Here is a 19,344-nt window from a genome sequence, read left to right on the forward strand (position 1 = left end):
CACGTGGGCTCTGGAGAGGGGAGGAGGAAGGGGCGGGGCGGCCGAGGAGAGTCGCGAGAGAGCCGCGCTGCTTCCCAGGCTGTGCGCGTGCGGTCCGAGCCGAGCCCGCTGCCGTTCGTACTGCAACCGCTTCCAGCCGCCGCCAAAGAGTAAGCGGGGGGCGGGGGGGGGGCGAAGGAGAGAGGAAAGGAAGAGATTGACCAATGGGAGCGGGGAGGGTCCTGTGCGTGAAAACGTTTTTTCCCTCCCCGCATGGTCTCCTGACCACCCCCCTCCCGGCCGCACGAGGTGGTTTAGTCCCCATAGGGGAAAGGGTAGATGGGATCAGGGAATTCCTTAATGGGGGGGGGGGACGGTGGCGACGCGTCTCAGTCCTTGATTTTATAGAGACGTGGCGGGAGAGAGAGCCCATTTATGAGGGGGGAAGAAGCGGCCTTTGCAGCAGCCGCGCCTAGCCTCTCCTTCAGGCCGAGCGCCTTTCTTCTAGCCGCTCCCCTGTCGTGTGAATGCGCAACACACGTGTGTTGGGAGATGGGGGGGGCGGGACCTGCGAGTCTTCCATGCCGAGGTCCGATCCCCGCTTTGACGAGTTCCGCTTAAGCTGAACCTCCCCCCCCAAAAAAAAAAATCACAACCCTGCGAGGCTCTCGTGATCGCTTGGCCCTTTTTTACGTGGGGAGGCGAGCAGAGGCTGCTTGGGACCCGTGCACGTGCTCTGGCGCCCCTCTGCGACTTCCCTGGTGAAGCTGCTGCGCGTTTTTTCCTCCCCGTTAAAGGTGGGGCTTCTCCCCTCTCTCTCCCACCCCCACCTCCGCCCTAGGGGGCAAGGTGGGCCAAAGTCAGCCTTCCCCTTGCATTGCAGCGCTGCCCTCCTGGCGGCAGGGGGAGGCGTGGGTCCGCATGACCTTGTGTGCCGACCTGATGGTAGGAAGGAGCACGTGTGGGGGGCAAAGGATACGCTGGGCTTGTTCATTGAACTTTCTTCTTCCCTGTTTTCACCTCCTGAAGCCTCTTTCCTCCTTCCCACCCATTCCACCCCACCTCCCCGTTTTCTTTCATCTGCTTTTCCTTGATGACCTGAGCAGTTTCCCTATCTCCATTATTCCTGGTATTTGGTTGGTTCAGTATTTTAGTTCCCTGGACTCCTTTGCATTGAAGCTTAACATCAAGGTAACTAATTGGAATCAATAGGATACCCCTTCCGATTTGTAGGACCCTAGAGTTGGAAGCGTCACTGTGGGTCATCTAGACCAGTGTTTCCCAACCTTGGCTCTCCAGCTGGTTTTGGACTACAACTCTCATCATCCCTAACTAGCAGGATCAGTGGTCAGGGATGATGGGAATTGTAGTCCAGAAACAGCTGGAGACCCAAGGTTGGGAAACCCTGATCTAGACTAATGCCCTGAAAAAAGCAGGGGTATGCAGCTGTTCTGTATGGGGATCAGACCTGCAAGATTGGCATTTTCAAAACCAGCTGAGCTATCTAGATATGCCCCATTAAACAAGTGTTTGCTCAGTAGTTCCGATCATGTGTAGATGTGCTAAAACGCACATGTACTCTGCTGAAATGAAATCAGTGCTGAAATTATATAATACTTTCTCCCTTAGGATAAATATGTATGCTAGGGTTGTGAAACCTGGTTCCCTCCCTTTGTTACGCTCCTAACATTCATCAACTGCACCCAGCATGGGCAGTGGTTAAGGAGCAGTAGTCCAGCAATATCTGGAAGGTCCTATGCTAGTGTACAGGGTTAATTGGTGTTAGCACATAAAATAATAGAACTTTAGAGTTGGGAGGAACCCCGAGGATCATCTAGTCTAACCCCCTGCAAGCAGGAATCCTACCCACAGCTGTCCCAAGGTGGGCTTGACACCTTCTGGTTAACAGTCATTGTGCCACCTGAGGGACCTTCAAATGAGCAACCCGTATGGGTAAATATCGCTGCATTGCAGGGGGTTGGACTATGTTTTGGGACTACAACTCCCATGATCCCTAGCTACCAGCACCAGTGGTCAGGGATGAGGGGAGCTGTAGTCCCAAAACATCTGGAGGGCCGAGTTTGCCTATTCCTGGACTAGATTATCCATTGGGGTCCCTTCTTATGGCTGTTGCCGGTCATGCATGGCCATGTAATTCAGTTGCCATTTTTCAAAAGGCAGTACTTTCATTCAAACGACTTCAGCCACTTTGTGTACCTTCAAGCAATAGTCGCGACTGAGGTCATGGCTACAGGCATGGAATGCGCTCTAGCAGCGGTTGTGTTGGCACTGATTTCTTTTAAAATATCATTCCTTTTGTAGAAATGCTCCGTTTACCAACAGTGCTGCGTCAGATAAGGCCGGTGTCCAGAGCACTGGCCCCACACCTTACAAGATCCTATGCAAAAGAAGTTAAATTTGGAGCAGATGCTAGAGCTCTTATGCTGCAGGGCGTTGATCTTCTCGCTGATGCTGTGGCCGTCACCTTGGGACCAAAGGTACTGAAATGGTTTTACTTGCTGTTATGCAGAAGCTTGTGCTGAAGGAATGAGCATAGTCCAAAATATATCCTACATGCTTTGGGTACGATCCAGTCAAAATTAAGAGCTTTGGGGTCTGACTGGTTTTTCAATGAGAGAGGTGAGCATGTGCTTAAATAACCTTCCAACGGAATCATTGGCGCTTGAAAGTGCTTCACTTTGACTGGACCTTGTCCTTTGGGTCCTCTTTAAGATAGTTTGCTAAAGCGTTCCTGTAAATTTATTGCCACTGGCATACATACTTGACACGAATTAGAATTTGTTGCCTGGCAAGTAGATGAACGAGATAGTTGGGACATGTTCTTTCATGCATTCTCTCACTTTGCTATTCCTTTGCGCTAAAATCCTCAAAGGTTTCAAGTCTACATGGCAGCTGCATATATAGCTAGTTTGAGGGGGGCTAGGATTGCCATATAAGGCAGAATGCACCACTCACTTGATCTCCTTTTTGCCTTAATGGTGGCTAGACCTTCAGGCAGGACAAGGGGCATCAAGAGTTGTGTGCACAAGGTGGCCTTCATTTGAATTTCTTTTGGGCTTCTAAGGCCAGCCACGGGAAGCAGCAGCAGGGAGTCTCATATATAGCTAGTTTGAGGGGGGCTAGGATTGCCATATAAGGCAGAATGCACCACTCACTTGATCTCCTTTTTGCCTTAATGGTGGCTAGACCTTCAGGCAGGACAAGGGGCATCAAGAGTTGTGTGCACAAGGTGGCCTTCATTTGAATTTCTTTTGGGCTTCTAAGGCCAGCCACGGGAAGCAGCAGCAGGGAGTCTCATATATAGCTAGTTTGAGGGGGGCTAGGATTGCCATATAAGGCAGAATGCACCACTCACTTGATCTCCTTTTTGCCTTAATGGTGGCTAGACCTTCAGGCAGGACAAGGGGCATCAAGAGGTGTGTGCACAAGGTGGCCTTCATCTGAATTTCTTTTGGGCTTCTAAGGCCAGCCACGGGAAGCAGCAGCAGGGAGCCTCACTAAGTACTCTAGATGGAACCTTGCAATATGCTACAGACATGTATCTTTAGTAATACGTAAAGTATCTCAGTTAACCATTAACAATCCCAAAGCTCTGTCCCTCTTCATTGCAAGCTCTCACTGCTCTTCAGTCACATGCTCTCCTTGCCTCTCCTGCTCCCTACTTTAGTTTCCTACACCTGTGTAACACATTCCTCTGCTCCTTTGTAGTCACACCATTGTCCACTTGCAGCAGTCCATAAATGTGCTCATCGCTGGTAAAATGTGCTTAAAGTGAGCAAAAGTCCCAACAGTACTCTGGACAGTCTCTATCCTTGCCCCTCACACTGAACAGAGAGGCTCAGGAAAAAAACTGGTGATATTTCTTTGGTGAGCTTTTTGGCTCAGTGCAAAGTTAGGAAGTTTCCCACAGCCCAACTGTTCCATACAATACCTTAGTCAAGCAAGACCTTGTTCCTCAAAGAGTGTCATTGCCAGGAGTGGGCAGAAAGTTTGGCTGGTTACCAAGGCTAATCGAAATTAGTGGACCCCCGTTTTAAGCGGTTCCTCTGATGTCCTCAGAGCTGGTCATTTTTTAATTTTTACTAATCTGGTAAATATGACAAGGTGATTTGCATGCAGACAAATTCTTAGAAAAAGTTAAAATAAGGTACAAGAACAACGGAGTTTAGGTATAAAAGCCACACGGTAATGAACAACTAATTTACATTTTGTATTATCTATACCAGCAGTTTAAATGGAACTATTCCTTTACATTCACATTATCTGTGCCCACACTTCCTTACATAAGATATTGCTATTGCTCCCCTCCAACATTTATGGGTTGTTCTAAATGCACCATGTGTACAGATAAATAAATATTATATATTGCTATATAATATGCCCCTACAGGCGTTGCAGCCGTGGCTGATGTGCTGCGGTTGTGTCAATAGGTGGCAGAAAGGAACAAGCTATGTCTACGCTCAGTGTTCTGCAACCCGTGAGCACTCAGAATGATTAGTAGCTTGACAGGTGTCCCATAAATAAATATCATACAGTGAAGTTTTACAAGGGTCCTGTTAGAGCAAAAAATTGTGTTTATGTAGCAGAATGTCTGTCCCATTAGCATTAGCTATCCCCATATCTGTTCTAAACAGTGGCGTAGCGTGGGGGGTGCAGGGGGGGCCGGCCGCACCGGCTGCAACATCTGGGGGTTAGGGGGCGCAAATTACTTGCCTTGCCCCGGGTGCTGACAACTCACACTACGCCGCTGGTTCTAAAAGGTAGAGGGAGCCCCTAAAACAGTTTTTTTTTTTGGTGGGGGGGGGGGAGGTTCCATTGTGCAAGTGTAAATACTTCATTCAACTTTAGTTGAATGCCTGCTAAAAATATTTTTGTATGTATGTAAAACCTGAAGTTCTGAGCTGTAAACATTGGTTCCATGTGCATCTTGACATAGCTCTCTGCTTACTAAGGGATCATCTGCTGGTGGAGAAGCCTGTAAATGTTAGCCAAAGCCAGATTGTGCTTCAGCTTCAAGCCACACAACACATAGTTAAACTAGTGGAACTTGCTGCTACAGGAGGCAGTAATGACAACCAATTCAGATGGCTTTAAAAGAGGGGTGGACAAATTCATGGGGAAGAAGGCTATTAATGGCTGCTACCCCCAGTGGTTTTGCTTTGCTACCACAGCTGGAGAACACAATGCTTCCAAATTGCAGTTGCCGCAAACGACAGGAAGGGGGAGTACTCTGGTGCTCAGATGCTTATGGGCCTTCCACAGGCAACTGGTTGGCCACTGGGGGAACAGGATGCTTGGCTAGATGGGCCGTTGACCTGATCAAGCAGGCTCTTCAAATCTTCTATAATCGTGAGGTTGTAGAGTTCAGAGGGTCCTCTGAACCAGTCCAACCCCTGCTATGCAGAAATCTTGGCGGAAGCATCCATGACAGACGGCCATCCAACCTCTGCAATAAAAATCTCCAAGGAAGGAGAGCCCACCATCTTTCAAGGGAGTCTGTTGCACTGTTGAAGTCGATGCAAGACATTGTTGCAGGCAATGGAGGGTGCATATCTGCCTTTCTGGAAAGAGTTGCGGCTTCCAGCCTCAGGAAGAAATTACCTTAGTAATCCAGTGTTTCATTGTGTGTGTGTGTGTGTGTGTGTGTCATGTTTTTACAGGGGAGAACAGTAATTATTGAACAGAGCTGGGGAAGCCCTAAGGTGACGAAAGATGGCGTGACAGTAGCCAAGTCAATTGACTTGAAGGACAAGTACAAAAACATTGGAGCCAAGTTAGTTCAGGATGTTGCCAACAATACCAATGAAGAGGCGGGAGACGGTACTACGACCGCAACGGTACTGGCACGTTCGATTGCCAGGGAGGGGTTTGAAATGATCAGTAAAGGAGCCAATCCGGTGGAGATCAGGAGAGGTAATGATGTGGATAACGTTGGCTCACACCTTCCAATTCCTATAGTTGTTTATCTTGGAATTTGTTTTCAAAACTATGTACCAATGTTGCAGAAACATGACAAGGTGCTACTTTTGTGAAAAGAAAATGGGAAGTGGGGTGTCTAATTTTCTGGTCATAGATATGCGTACACCCCTTCCTCATACGCAGGTGTCCAGCAACCCACATCCAGTGGAGCTGTGGGCACGCTATTATTGTTAGCAAAGTATCATCAGGAATTGAGTCTGTAGGTATTTGGCATTGCAAAAGCTTCTTTATTTACAGCGGATCAAAACAACAAACATGGCTGAGTGTGAGCAGCAGCTTCACACACGTCTCCTCTGTCCTAAAGCAGAGAACAAAGAAAGTACAAAAGCACATAGAACGGAAGTACAGTGTCTGAGTTCTGTTCCCACACTCCTATCACTATGGAATGTGGATCATGAGATCCAACAGCAATGAGAGAATTAAATTACTAACAATATATTGTGACCCCTGTTAAAGCGCATTGGTCAGTGAATTATTGTATATTGTTTCTGGCGACAGCTTACGTTACGTGTTGTTTACCGAGCGTAATGGTACCTGGGCTTTTATCGGTCTTTTATAAAAGAGGCACATAAAATGCTTTTGTGGTCGTCTTCAAAAGCATGAAACAAGTGTGTTGAGGATTAAGACCCTGAAGGTCTGACTGCATGGCAAGTAGAAGGAACAGTTACTGCCCAAAAAGAGTAGCGCATGCTCACAGATAGGCAATCTTAATAAGCAGATTGCATCTTCATCTTCCCTCCTATTGCTGCCTTGTGTTGCCTGGCACTATGGAAGTTGCATTTTTGGTTCTGCCTCCTGCTCTTGCCTTTTTTAAGGCAGAGACAGATTTGAGTGAACCTCCATGGCATCAGATTGGCGTTTCCCTAGCTGGTGAAAAGCCCTTGATGCTGGAGGTGGAGTTAATCAATGGCACAATGCACTATATTTTATTACCGTATTTTTCACACCATAGGGTGCACCTAGTTTTTAGACGGGGAAATCAATAAAAAAAAAAATCTCTCCCCCCCCCCCAGCCCCAAAGAGCAGCGTACAGGCTGCGCACAACCTCTCCCTGCTGGAGGGGTTGTGCATGGCTATGGAACAAGCCAAGGCAGCAAGCGGGATGGATCCCGCTAGCTGCTTTGGCTTCCTCTTTAGCCCCGTGCAATCCCTCCCTGCCAGGAGAGGCTGCGCAGGGCTAAAGAAGCCATAGCCCCGTGCAGCCTCTCCATGCCGGCACCAGCCTCTCTATGGCACAAGCCTGCATTCGCTCCATAGGACGCACACACATTTCCCCTCAATTTTTGGAGGGGAAAAACTGCGTCCAATGGAGCGAAAAATACGGTAGGTGAAGAACGCCTCCTAGTGAATGCTTTTTGGGGGAGAAATTCATGATGCAGGGAAGAGGCAGTTCTATAACGTGTGGACCCTATCTCTTCCTGGTGTTTAATGTGATAACTGTATCCCAGCAGTCAGGGATAATGCATTGTATGATCATTTATAGCCTTTTTGTTGCTCTTGGAGCCTAGTACGATGGTTAAGTTTTGTTTGCTGTTGCTTATGTAGATTGTTTAATTGCATAGCTGTACCGTGTTCCCTCAGGGGTGATGCTCGCTGTAGATGCTGTAATTGAGGAATTGAAGAAGTTGTCCAAACCAGTCACAACTCCAGAAGAAATTGCTCAGGTAAATGCTATCTCTTTCGTAAAACAAACATATTCCTTCTCCCTTCCCTGCTGCTTGTATATCGTGTGGGTGCACCATTTAAGAGGACTTGCTAAATGTAATATTTCACTCCATTCAACATCTGTGAGAAAATATTTTATGCACTATTCCTTAAATTTGCATTGTAATGCCTCTGTGACTATGCTTTCAATACACCAGCCTCTTTTTTTTTTAAAAAAAGGTAGTATTTGTAGCTAGTTCACGCAGACCTCTCTTTTTGTTGGGCAGGTTGCTACAATATCTGCAAATGGCGACAAGGAAATTGGCAACATAATCTCTGATGCCATGAAAAAAGTTGGACGAAAAGGTGTTATCACAGTTAAGGTAAGGGTATCTCTAGTAAGGTGTCTACTTATTGCATGCCAAAATAGGATACTAGCTCGTTGTTGAGGAAAAGACCTCATTGTTGTAGAAAAAGTGCACCATTATGGGGGAGCCAAAGATCTAAAACAGAAAATGAAGCAGCTTGTTCTGAGATGGGTTGTATGCACAGGGTGTAGCTAATTTTCATGACATTTTTTTTAAAAAAAACAGGACGGAAAAACTTTGAATGATGAATTAGAAATTATTGAAGGCATGAAGTTTGATAGAGGCTACATCTCTCCCTACTTCATTAATACAGCCAAAGGTAAGTTAGAGCACAAGACTCCCGCTGCTCGTTTGCCTTAACAGCTTGGTTCTGTTGGAATAGACTAAACACAATTTAAAAAAAAATCTTAGTAATGTGTTCCTTTTTGCCTCAAAATAGAAGTGTCTGCAAATACTAGAGCCCACTCCCTAATTTACAGAATTAGATCTGTGGCACATGTGATCTCTGGCATGTGATGTGGATTGTACATACGGATAAACATGCAGGGAAAGGTGAGAGCTCCCCATGCCACTTGTCAGGAACTTCATCTAACAATCCAACCCTTAATGAACCTCTTAGGGTTCTTGATGGAATACTCTAGGTATGTAACACGTTTGCCCTTTTGCATGCTGTTGCTGATGAAGCTGCCTCACATATTATAGGTGCTGGAACTCTCATATTTGCATACTTGTAAGTGAGGAGGCAAATTTGGGCACAGGCAAAAAAAGATTGCTACTTAAAATATGTAAAAAATGGAATCCAGCTTTAATCTTTCCCACAAGTAACAAATTATATTTCTCCCAAGCTTCCTTCATTTCAAGCAGCCTAATTTAGAAGGAAGTTGAAAAAGCTTGTTTTGACCGTTACACCATTGTTAAAAATTTGGAAGCCAGAAATCTTTGATCTGCTGCAGATCACAGAGATCTACCAGTAAATCCTGATCTACCTTCTGCCCATCCCTGAATTAAACTGAAATACTGTTATGTTACTGGTTTTAGGTAAACAAACTCTGTAGCATTACACCAGAGTATACTATCTTAATCTTAAAATTCAATTTTGCAAGAATTAATGGTCCTGTTTTTGCATGTCCTTGGGTAGCATTTAAACAGCACCAAGTTCAAAGAAAAGTTGTATGTTAGAGACCATTGAAAGTCTGCTGTGATTGGGCATGTTTTTTGAAGCGTTTCAAAGAAGGTGGCTGTATAATGGCTATGATAGGATCAGAAACTGAGGAATGTTCGTAGTCACTGTCTCTTGAGAGAGTACTTTGTGATTTATTTCAATAACATTGCTTTCATCTGTAGGACAGAAATGTGAATTCCAAGATGCTTACGTGTTAATCAGTGAAAAGAAGATTTCTAGTGTTCAGTCCATAGTACCAGCTCTTGAAATTGCCAATAATCACCGCAAGCCTTTAGTTATTATTGCTGAAGATGTTGATGGAGAGGCCCTCAGTACCCTTGTATTAAACAGGTAGGCGTGGAACAAGTATCTGTCTTTATTTTTAACACTTTTGAGTTTAATCCCTTTCATCTTCCTTAGTAATCTTGCTGCAGAAAGGGGTAACTGTTGCAGGGAAGGGCAGAAATCTTCGCTATAGTTAGATAAAACATTTTCTTTTTCCAGGTATTGTCTGGTCCAAGAAATTGTACACTTTATGGCCAGATCATAAGGGAAATAAGCCTTATTGATTGAAGTAGGACGTCCATAGAAGAATACTTAGCATTGCAGATCTAGTAGGCTTAAACTATGTGTGTGTGGGGGGGGAGATGTTCATCAGTACAGTGGTACCTCGGGTTACAGATGCTTCAGGTTACAGACTCCACTAACCCAGAAATAGTACCTTGGGTTAAGAACTTTGCTTCAGGATGAGAACAGAAATTGTGCTTCAGCGGCGCGACGGCAGCAGGAGGCCCCATTAGCTAAAATGGTACCTCAGGTTAAGAACAGACCTCCAGAACGAATTAAGTTCTTAACCCAAGGTACCACTGTAGTCTTCAGCCTTTAATATGAAAACAAATTTAAATCCTGACAAATAAACAAACAATGAATAGCAGATCACTTTCATTGATTTTCGGTTGAGTTTTCAGTGTTGTCAACTATGGAGAGCCTTATTTTACCAGAACACAGTTGTACCATTTCGGAATAAAGATGTGAACAACTGATAACTCTGAGTGCTGACTTTCTCTCCTTTTTTTCCCAGACTGAAGGTTGGCCTACAGGTTGTTGCCGTGAAAGCACCCGGTTTTGGTGACAATAGAAAAAATCAGCTTAAAGATATGGCAGTTGCTACCGGTGGTGCTGTAAGTAAATTTTCATATGTATCTTAAGTACTAACACTAAATAATTAGCATGGAATACTCATTTACCAATTCCTTGCAGAGCCATCACTGATTATATGTACTTTTTGAACAAAAGACGTTGGATGTTAATCCAGATTGCCATAGGAACACGGGAACTTTATACAAAGACAGGCCATTGGGCCACCTAACTCAGTAGTCTTTCTCTTCCTAAGAACCCCAACCAACTTTGCAATTACAAGTACAGAAAATCTAGGTGACGAATTAAGAGTGTTAATAAGCCCATTCACTGAATTTAGTGGGGCTTTCTTTAGGATTGCATTCCCAATGAAGCTGTCCGAATGAAACCAGCTAATCAGTAATTTGAAAAAAGCCGTGGCCTGTTAAGTATTTAATATTAATCTGTTTCAGGTGTTTGGGGAAGAAGGCTTGACCATAAATGTAGAAGACATTCAACCTCATGACTTTGGTAAAGTTGGAGAAGTCATTGTGACGAAAGATGACTGTTTGCTACTTAAAGGGAAAGGTGACAAAGTACAAATTGAAAAGCGCATTCAAGAAATAGTTGAACAACTGGAGGTTACAACAAGTGAATACGAGAAGGAGAAACTCAATGAACGCCTGGCCAAACTTTCTGATGGAGTAGCTGTACTAAAGGTGAATCTGCGTATTACTATTTTATTTATATTTATATATTTACTACTACTTTTATTTGTTGCTTACTGCATAAAATTATTTTACTATTATATACTACCTTGGAAGTCAAACTGAATCGGTTCTGGAAGTCTGTTTGACTTCCAAAACGTTCGAAAACCAAAACGCGGCTTCTAATTGGCTGCAGGAAGCTCCTGCAGCCAATCAGAAGCCATGGAAGGCCTGTCGGACTTTCGTGTTCCAAAAGAATGTTCGCAAACCGGAACAATCACTTCTGGGTTTGTGGCATTCGAGAGCCAAAATGTCCGAATTCCAGGGCGTTCAACAACCAAGGTACAACTGTACCTCCCTTCATTCAAGGCTCACAGGGCGATTTACAATAATGAAAACACAAAAATACACACATGCATAAAATATTTCTAAGCAGTTTACAGTTGTTTAAAAAATACTTTACTGTAGATGTTTTAATTTGTAGTATCAGAATATTACAGTATTGTTTTATGTACTAAATGCTCACCCCACAATATTATGAAAGAAAAAGTCCTATACAGTGGTGCCCCGCAAGACGAACGCCTCGCAAGACGAAAAACCCGCTAGACAAAAGGGTTTTCCGTTTTGGAGGCGCTTCGCAAAACGAATTTCCCTATGGGGTTGCTTCGCAAGGTGAAAAAAATCTTGCATCCCCCCGCGGGTTTTTTTCGCCCTTTTCTTAAGCTGCTAAGCCGCTTATCAGCTGTTCCGCTGATAAGCCGCTTGACAGCTTGTAGCGCTAATCCGCTAAGCTGTCAATGGGCTTGCTTCGCAAGACGAAAAAACCGCTAGACGAAGAGAATCGCGGAACGGATTATTTTTGTCTTACGAGGCACCACTGTACCTGCCAACTAAAAAATGAACACCACAGTGACATTCACCAAAAGTAGATCACTGCACAACAGTAGCCTTTTTCCCTGCAGGTGCAAATAGCTCTCTCTAGGCTATAAAGTGAGAATAGGAAGCCATTGGCCCTCCAGATGATGGTGGAGTCTGACGCTCATCAGCCCCAGCTAGCCTGGCCAGAATGAGAGTTTCGCAGCCCAGCATTCCCTAGGGAAGGCCATACATCATCCACGTTCCCCCGCTATAGAGCTGTCTTTGTGAAATAACTTTCAGATTAGAGCTTGGAACAGCAGCCTGAAAATAAGATTTATTTTCTTAGGTTGGAGGAACGAGTGACGTTGAGGTGAATGAGAAGAAGGACAGAGTCACGGATGCCCTCAATGCCACTCGTGCTGCCGTAGAGGAAGGCATCGTTCTAGGAGGCGGCTGTGCGCTGCTTCGGTGCATTCCGGCACTAGATACTTTGACTCCAGCCAATGAAGATCAGAAAATTGGTAGGTGCACTACACATGCTTTAAAGAAATGGAAGTAACAGTTAAGGGCTTGGATCCTCATATAATCTAACTTGAGGTTCCCCAGCACCTTCTCCCTCCCTCAGTAGACCCTTGCATAGAAACCTTGGTTCCTTGTCGCATTTAACAGCCTTCCTTGGGGGGTCCAGACAGTTGAGTGGGCAGGAAACTCCTTTGGTTAACCTGTCTTTGAATTGCTCCTATTGGCTATGTTGGTGGATGTTAAGGTAAAGGTACCCCTGCCCGTACGGGCCAGTCGTGTCCGACTCTAGGGTTGTGCACTCATCTCGCTCAAGAGGCTGGGAGCCGGCACTGTCCGGAGACACTTCCGTGTCACATGGCCAGCATGATTAAGTGGCATCTGGCGAGCCAGCACCAGCGCCGCACATGGAAACGGTGTTTACCTTCCCGCTATAAAGCGGTACGTATTTATCTACTTGCACCCAAGGGTGCTTTCGAACTGCTAGGTGGGCAGGAGCTGGGACCGAACGGCGGGAGCTCACCCCGTCGCGGAGATTCGAACTGCCCACCTTGCGATCAGCAAGTCCTAGGCACTGAGGTTTTACCCACGGCGCCACCCGCGTCCCTGGTGGGTGTTGGGAGTCCCTATATCTGGATTCCCTCAAGGTCACCATCCCTTAGAGCAGGGACTGGGAACCTCAGGCTCAGGGGCAGAATATTTCAATTTTTAGGATGCTTCTTGCTTGCCTGGGTAGAAAATGGGGGGGGGGGTGTTGAAACTGGCCTACCATTAGATAACAATTTTATTTACTGCTCTGTCCATCACTGGCATATGTCCAAAAGGTTGCGCAGGCCAAAGGTTTCCCCAACCCTGATGTGGGAGGTGTTAAGATTTTTGAAAAGGTCTTGTTCTTGCAGTCTTCTGGCAAGCGTATGTACAGGAAATAGAGGGTTGCTATAATCTTCGTTGGCTCCCTTGCTGGTAATGGGATTTCAAATGTACCCATTCTGTTGCCGAGACTAAGTTTCAGCTAACATCACTTACCTTTTCCTTTAAGGTATTGAAATTATCAAGAGAACACTGAAAATCCCAGCAATGACTATTGCCAAGAATGCAGGCGTTGAAGGATCGCTGATAGTTGAGAAAATCATGCAAAGCGCAGCCGAAGTTGGCTATGATGCCATGCTTGGCGAGTTCGTAAACATGGTAGAGAAAGGCATCATTGATCCAACGAAGGTAAGCTCTCGTATTTCCCAACGGGCCTATCATCTCAACACAATAGATAACGAGCTGTACCAAGTGTCTCACTGAAATATATCTTAAACTTCTTTTTTTAGGTTGTAAGGACAGCCTTGATGGATGCAGCAGGTGTTGCTTCCCTTCTGTCTACAGCTGAAGCCGTAGTAACCGAAATTCCTAAAGAGGAGAAGGAAGCTGCCATGGGCGGCATGGGGGCTGGCATGGGAGGTGGTGGCATGTTCTAATGCTCAGCTACAGGGATGTCCCATCATGGAACTACAGTGAGTGACTTGACAGTTTGAAGTAAAACTTCAGGTCAGGGTGAAACAGGATGGATAGTGACTGCAGAAGGGCCGGTGTTTGAAGAATCACTGTAACATCAGTTACTGGGTTTCAGTTTAGACATGCATAATCGTTTACAGTCATTGTCCATGCCTACAGATAATTTATTTTGTACTTTGAATAAAGACATTTGTACATTCCTGACACTGGGTGGAAGATCCGTGTACTAATGCTGTGCTCTAAACAGTTCAAGCACTTGCAGTTCTGTTAAAATCAGACTTTTATTGGTGCTTGCTTTCACTAGGACATGCAGAAGCCATTGTGTGCAAGACTGAATAAAAATTGTGTACAAAGTAGACAAATATACAATTATGTGACAACTTTATGTAATAAAAGATTGCTCAAAAAAGTATGAAATGTATTCACTTATTCACAACTCAGTCCTGTTTTGTATCGGGTATGTGAGCCTGAAAACATTTCTTGGGAGTACAGAGCCAGATTCCAATCATTCTTAAACCATTTTTTTTCTAGGAATGGGGGAAAGGTTAGCCTAAATAGTTCCTTTGCCATCAGCTATATTGATTTTTGCTGGTTTTGCTCAAATTTGGAGAGCCCAAGGTTGTACTCCTCGTTCTTGCTCAAGATTAAGAGCTATTAAAGTTTAGGCAGCTACATTCTTCGCTTTATTACTTTAAATTTGTGCAACCCAGTGTATTTAGCATCACTCAGGATAAAATGCCACAGCTTCTCTTGATTGTGATGCCTAAACTTTAAAGACTTCCTAGTTAAATGTAGTAATCTTGAAGCCGTTTTAGGAATCTGTTGAAAAGAATACATTTAGCTGCACAGCCAGTTATACAGCTTTGGAAAATGGCAAAATTCAGTGCTAGCTGTAGAGAGGATTGCCCAAAAACTTGCTTTAGTCTAGACAAAGGGAATAGTATGTTTTTATCCTAGCAAAGTTGTACTGTAATATACAAACAGATCTGTGAAACTCAAGTCACTTTAAAGTTTGAATTCATGACTCCTTACAGATTTACCTGCTAGAATCTTGTGAAAGCACTTGACAATGTCATACATGTTTATTGATTAAAAGAGCCCTTTATATATTCATTCCACTTACACACTAAACATTCCCTACCAAGTATAGTTACACATACTGAGAAATTTGTTCTCAGAATTATACGTGCTAATTTAAAGCTTTTCCTGAATAGCAAAAATAACTTAAATATGCATTTGAAGGACTAATAACTTAAAACTTGATTCCAATAGTAAATATTAGAAACACTGCAAAACATTAGGCAGTAGACAGTGCTGAGTTTCATAAAAACTGGCAAGAGGAAGAAGGCAATTTTGGTGTAGTTTATAGCTGCCACTCTTTATCAGCACCTTATAATTGCACTTGATTGAAGCTTTATATTATATACATCTGCGTCTTACAGGCCTGTGTTGTACAGTAGTATTATACATAATTTTCGAATTCCCATGTAACCAGAAGCCCGCATGGGAGAACACTTCACGTAAAAACACGATGTCCAAGTAGTTTAACACTACTTCCCCCCTTTTATGTGTGATGCACTTCGTGAAGCATTAGCTCTCGAGGTATGATTGTTTCTGGACCGTACAACTTGGATGCTCTTCTTTCAAATGCGGCAACCATCTGCTTAACGACTTCATCGAAGAACAGTGTGGCAAGCTGAGAATGTAGAAGGGAACGAAACTCAAAAGAAATCTGTTAAAACAAAGGTAAGTTGTGTCAGTCACTCACAAAAAGATGGCTAGGCCCATTCTTTCCTGCATCCATTTCATCAAAGGATCAAATAACTTTGTGGATATATTCAAGGCAATTATGGAACCATAGTAAGTTCCTCTGGGTATTTTCCTCTTGGCTGCATCTTCTCATGATAGGCTCCCTCAACTTGCAGCTAATGAAACCCCCTTGTACAGAAAAGGTTTTAGCTGTAGCTCTTTGCATTTTGCCTTCCACTTATCTTTATGCATAACTTTTTCAGTGCATTTTGAATTTAGGTGTCAACAGCCACATACCAATGTAAACAATGTGGAGTAAGTTTCTCTTTTTGTTTGATTTTCTGTAGTTGGGCAGTCTTCTAAGTTACCCTCAGGTCTCCTAATACCTTTTTGTGGATGGTGTTTTACTTCCATAAGCGTCACCACTTAAGAGCTGAATTTCACCAATAAAATAATTTATATAGGCTGAAATTTTAAGATCTGACAAGAAAACAAGACTGCTGCACACCACGTTTCTGCCGATACAGGAATTAAACGAGTCACTTTTTCAATAAATGAAACGAAAGTAATTCCACTACTGCCACTCAGTGGCGTAGCGTGGGTTGTCAGCACCCGGGGCAAGGCATGTAATTTGCGCCCCCTAACCCCCAGATGTTGTGGCTGGCCCCCCCTGCACCCCCAATGCTACACCACTGCTGCCACTGTCATGTTACAACACGTGGTTGCAACCAAAACTACACGTTAAGGATATGCATGAAATTACTGAGAATGCATGCCTATTAAGGACATGACTCTTAAAGAAGTGAGAGGTTCAGGGGGTCTTTAGGCACCAGGCAAAATGTTCCGCTGTAATCAGGCCTTTGGCCTTTAGATATCTGGCCTTTTAGAAGTGGTGGGATGCTCTGAATTATACCTTTTCCTCTTGGTTTTAATCTGTGTGGCTTAATAAATAAAATCAAGCTGTTCATAAGCTGCTCTGAGTACAGGGTATGAACCTCACAAACCTGTGCAGATGTAACACAGGTTGGAAAAGGGATCGTGGAGATCTGAAATTGGGCTCTACATAGCCCTATGGGTTTGGCCAGATCCATTAGATCATTACTATTTATAATTAATGACAATTAAGATCAGATCTCTAAGGAGGCCAATTCCAAAAGGATATCCACCATGTGAGCAATTAGGTGGAATGGGCAGGATTGATCCCATTCCCATGCAGATACAGTCCTATCTGTCTTCAACAGAGTCTGCTGTTATCTACTGCCTCTCTTCAGTCAGTCATTACAAAATCAAATTGAAAACAATGAAACATTAATTAGTAAGCTTTCAAAAGGTTCAGTTACTGTATTCGGGCATAATCCTAAACTATAGCAAATATTTAAGAAGTGGAATCCCAATAATGAGGGGGGGTTAATTTGAAAGCTTTTGGCTTTTTTTGCTGGTTGCAGTGGAAATTCAGCAGAGCAAGGAATATGATGACTAGAATCATTGAATATTTCCCTCTTCATACCAGACTATGGTAGCAATGTCTAAAAAACTGCTTGGGATTTATTCTGGTAGAACCACTCAAAAGGTTTGCAGCCAAATCTGCAATTCTATGCAATCATGTACATATGTGAAGGCAGAACTAGAATTATCACAGCAAGCACAAGTTTGTGTGCTGAGATAATTGGGTGGAGCGGGTTGGGGCACTGATAAGAGTTTTAAAAAACCCTTCCCATGCTGATTCTTCACAGCAGTTTTTCTTAGTTGCAGAGCCCAGCTGGAACACACACTTTTTTGGGGGTGGGGGACTATCAGCAGGGCAGGATTAGAATTGAGGACCCTGCTTCTGATCACCTATTTGCAGCTGCAACCACTCTCAGTCTCTGCATTAGTGTTACAGGCAGACAAGGAAAGATGGGGTTGCCAATATAACATTCAATTTCATCCTAAATTTATCTGAGCCAAGAGCAGTTTGTGCAGGTGCTAACTGAACACAACAAAAAATACACTGTCCGCCCAGTTTATTAAGAAGGTTCAACTAATTTGCAGAAAGTATGAAGGATCGGGACGTGCTATGGAATAGCCACATGCTTCACTTCCTTTCCTGGCAAGGTTTGAAGATGTTTTGTAAAAACAAGGCTGTTGCTGTTGTTTTAAATGTTGCAAACAGAAGTTACAGACTTTCAGAAGCACCAGAATTGGAAAGTTACAAATAGGTAGCCGTGTTGGTCTGCCATAGTCAAAACAAAAAAAATTCCTTCCAGTAGCACCTTAAAGACCAACTAAAAGTTAGTTCTTGGTATGAGCTTTCGTGTGCATGCACACTTCTTCAGATATGGAAAGAAAGTGTGACTGAGCGTGCATAGCAACGCACATTAATTCTTATTAAACTTTGACAAAAAGTCAGAATACCCAAAGTGAAGGGATAACATGAGACTCTTAATCTCAGGGTTGTGGATTCCAGCCCCACATTGGGCCAAAGATTCCTGCGTTCCGGGGGGTTGAACTAGATGATTAGATTTAAAATGTGGAAGAACTCAAAAACAGCCCCTGGATAAATGAACTGTTTGCAACAGTTTGGTTTTCACTAGTTTGAACTTGCATGGCAATTCTCAAACCAGTGTAGCTAAAAGGAAATTAAACAAATTCTCAAGTTACAGAAATGCAAGCTGTGCTCCTTTTTAAAATGAGGAACAAAAAAAGGAAGCTAGGGAGTTAATGGCAGGTGTTAGCAGAACTTTTGGACTGTTCATGTAAAAGTGCAATGGTTTATTAATAAGTTTATAGATTCCAGGAAGAAATCCATGAAAAATATACTACTTAGGCTTATTTATTATGAGGCCTGTGATATAAAATTTACAATAGTCCTACTAGGTTAGATACCAGTGTGACCAGTCTGGACAATTTCATTGCAACCCAGCCAGATGGGTGGGGTAATAACAACATTCAAGGCAGCAACATCAGGATATGAGGAAAAGCCTGTCATTTCACTGAGTGACAGCCAACCTTGGTATTCTCTTGGCCACAAGCCCTAGAAGACCTGCTCCCTGCCTTGAGGCCTTTTTCCACCTGACCTGGGACGGTGAGTCCTGACTGACTCCACCTAAAAGAGCTGAGGCTGCTAAACAGACTCTTGGGCTGGGGCATGGGTAGGCAAACGAAGGCCCGGAGACCGGATCCGGCCCAATCGCCTTCTAAATCCGGCTTGCAGATGGTCTGGGAATCAGCGTGTTTTTACATGAGTAGAATGTGTGCTTTTATTTAAAATGCATCTCTGGGTTATTTGTGGGGCATAGGAATTTGTTCATATATTTTTTAAAAAATATAATCCGACCCCCCACAAGGTCTGAGGGACAGTGGACTGGCCCCCTGCTGACAAACTTTCCTGGCCCCTGGGCTGGGGTATTGTTTAGGAAATTTGTTTAGGTCGTGGTTTGTTGCTCTTATTGCTGTTAATTTTTTGTATATTTTACATCTTATGATTTATGAGGAAACGGTTCAGTTTGGTTGTGTACTTCTTGATATTTTATTTATTGTTTATGACTACTTTTGTTATGTTTGTAATCATGCATTTTTTTACTGTATTTTTCGCCCTATAGGGCGCACCGGCCCATAGGGTGCACTTATTGGGGGGGGGGATAAAGAAAAAAAAATCCCCCCCCCGAGCTTGCCAGGCTGGGGGCGGGGGAAGCTCGGGATTCCCCCGACCCCAGCCCCCAGAATGGGTCCGGGAACGATGGCTCAACCTCTCCATCGC

At 44.0% G+C, this 19,344-nt stretch overlaps 3 protein-coding genes across 3 annotated transcripts in view; 1 reads left to right on the plus strand and 2 right to left on the minus strand.

The window, feature by feature from the left end:
* Nucleotides 1–14,273, plus strand: HSPD1 (heat shock protein family D (Hsp60) member 1). Its single transcript, XM_081924192.1, has 12 exons — nt 1–149; nt 2,302–2,477; nt 5,661–5,913; nt 7,561–7,643; nt 7,911–8,006; nt 8,217–8,310; nt 9,336–9,504; nt 10,235–10,334; nt 10,743–10,988; nt 12,181–12,355; nt 13,393–13,571; nt 13,673–14,273. Exons 2-12 carry the CDS (start codon nt 2,304–2,306, stop codon nt 13,817–13,819), a joined length of 1,716 nt encoding a protein of 571 aa, XP_081780318.1. The 5' UTR covers nt 1–149; nt 2,302–2,303; the 3' UTR covers nt 13,820–14,273.
* Nucleotides 1–19,344, minus strand: part of LOC309374741 (uncharacterized protein) — a 235,482-nt gene that overhangs the window by 191,887 nt on the left and 24,251 nt on the right. The window lies entirely within an intron of this gene.
* Nucleotides 14,119–19,344, minus strand: part of COQ10B (coenzyme Q10B) — a 17,788-nt gene continuing 12,562 nt past the window's right edge. Inside the window, exon 5 of the mRNA XM_081899074.1 lies at nt 14,119–15,588. Coding sequence (XP_081755200.1) covers nt 15,421–15,588 — 168 coding nt within the window. The 3' untranslated portion in view covers nt 14,119–15,420. The remainder of the gene's footprint in view (nt 15,589–19,344) is intronic.

Source organism: Podarcis melisellensis (genome assembly GCF_964234715.1).
Source record: "Podarcis melisellensis genome assembly, chromosome: 1".
In the NCBI taxonomy this organism is placed as follows: domain Eukaryota; kingdom Metazoa; phylum Chordata; class Lepidosauria; order Squamata; family Lacertidae; genus Podarcis; species Podarcis melisellensis.

Excerpts from the sequence above, each read along its gene's own strand:
- HSPD1 (XM_081924192.1), top strand. The coding sequence starts at position 2,304 with ATGCTCCGTTTACCAACAGTGCTGCGTCAGATAAGGCCGGTGTCCAGA. Across the intron at positions 9,505-10,234 it reads AGTACCCTTGTATTAAACAG|ACTGAAGGTTGGCCTACAGG; the intron begins GTAGGCGTGGAA and ends TTTTTTTCCCAG. Across the intron at positions 10,989-12,180 it reads ATGGAGTAGCTGTACTAAAG|GTTGGAGGAACGAGTGACGT; the intron begins GTGAATCTGCGT and ends TTATTTTCTTAG.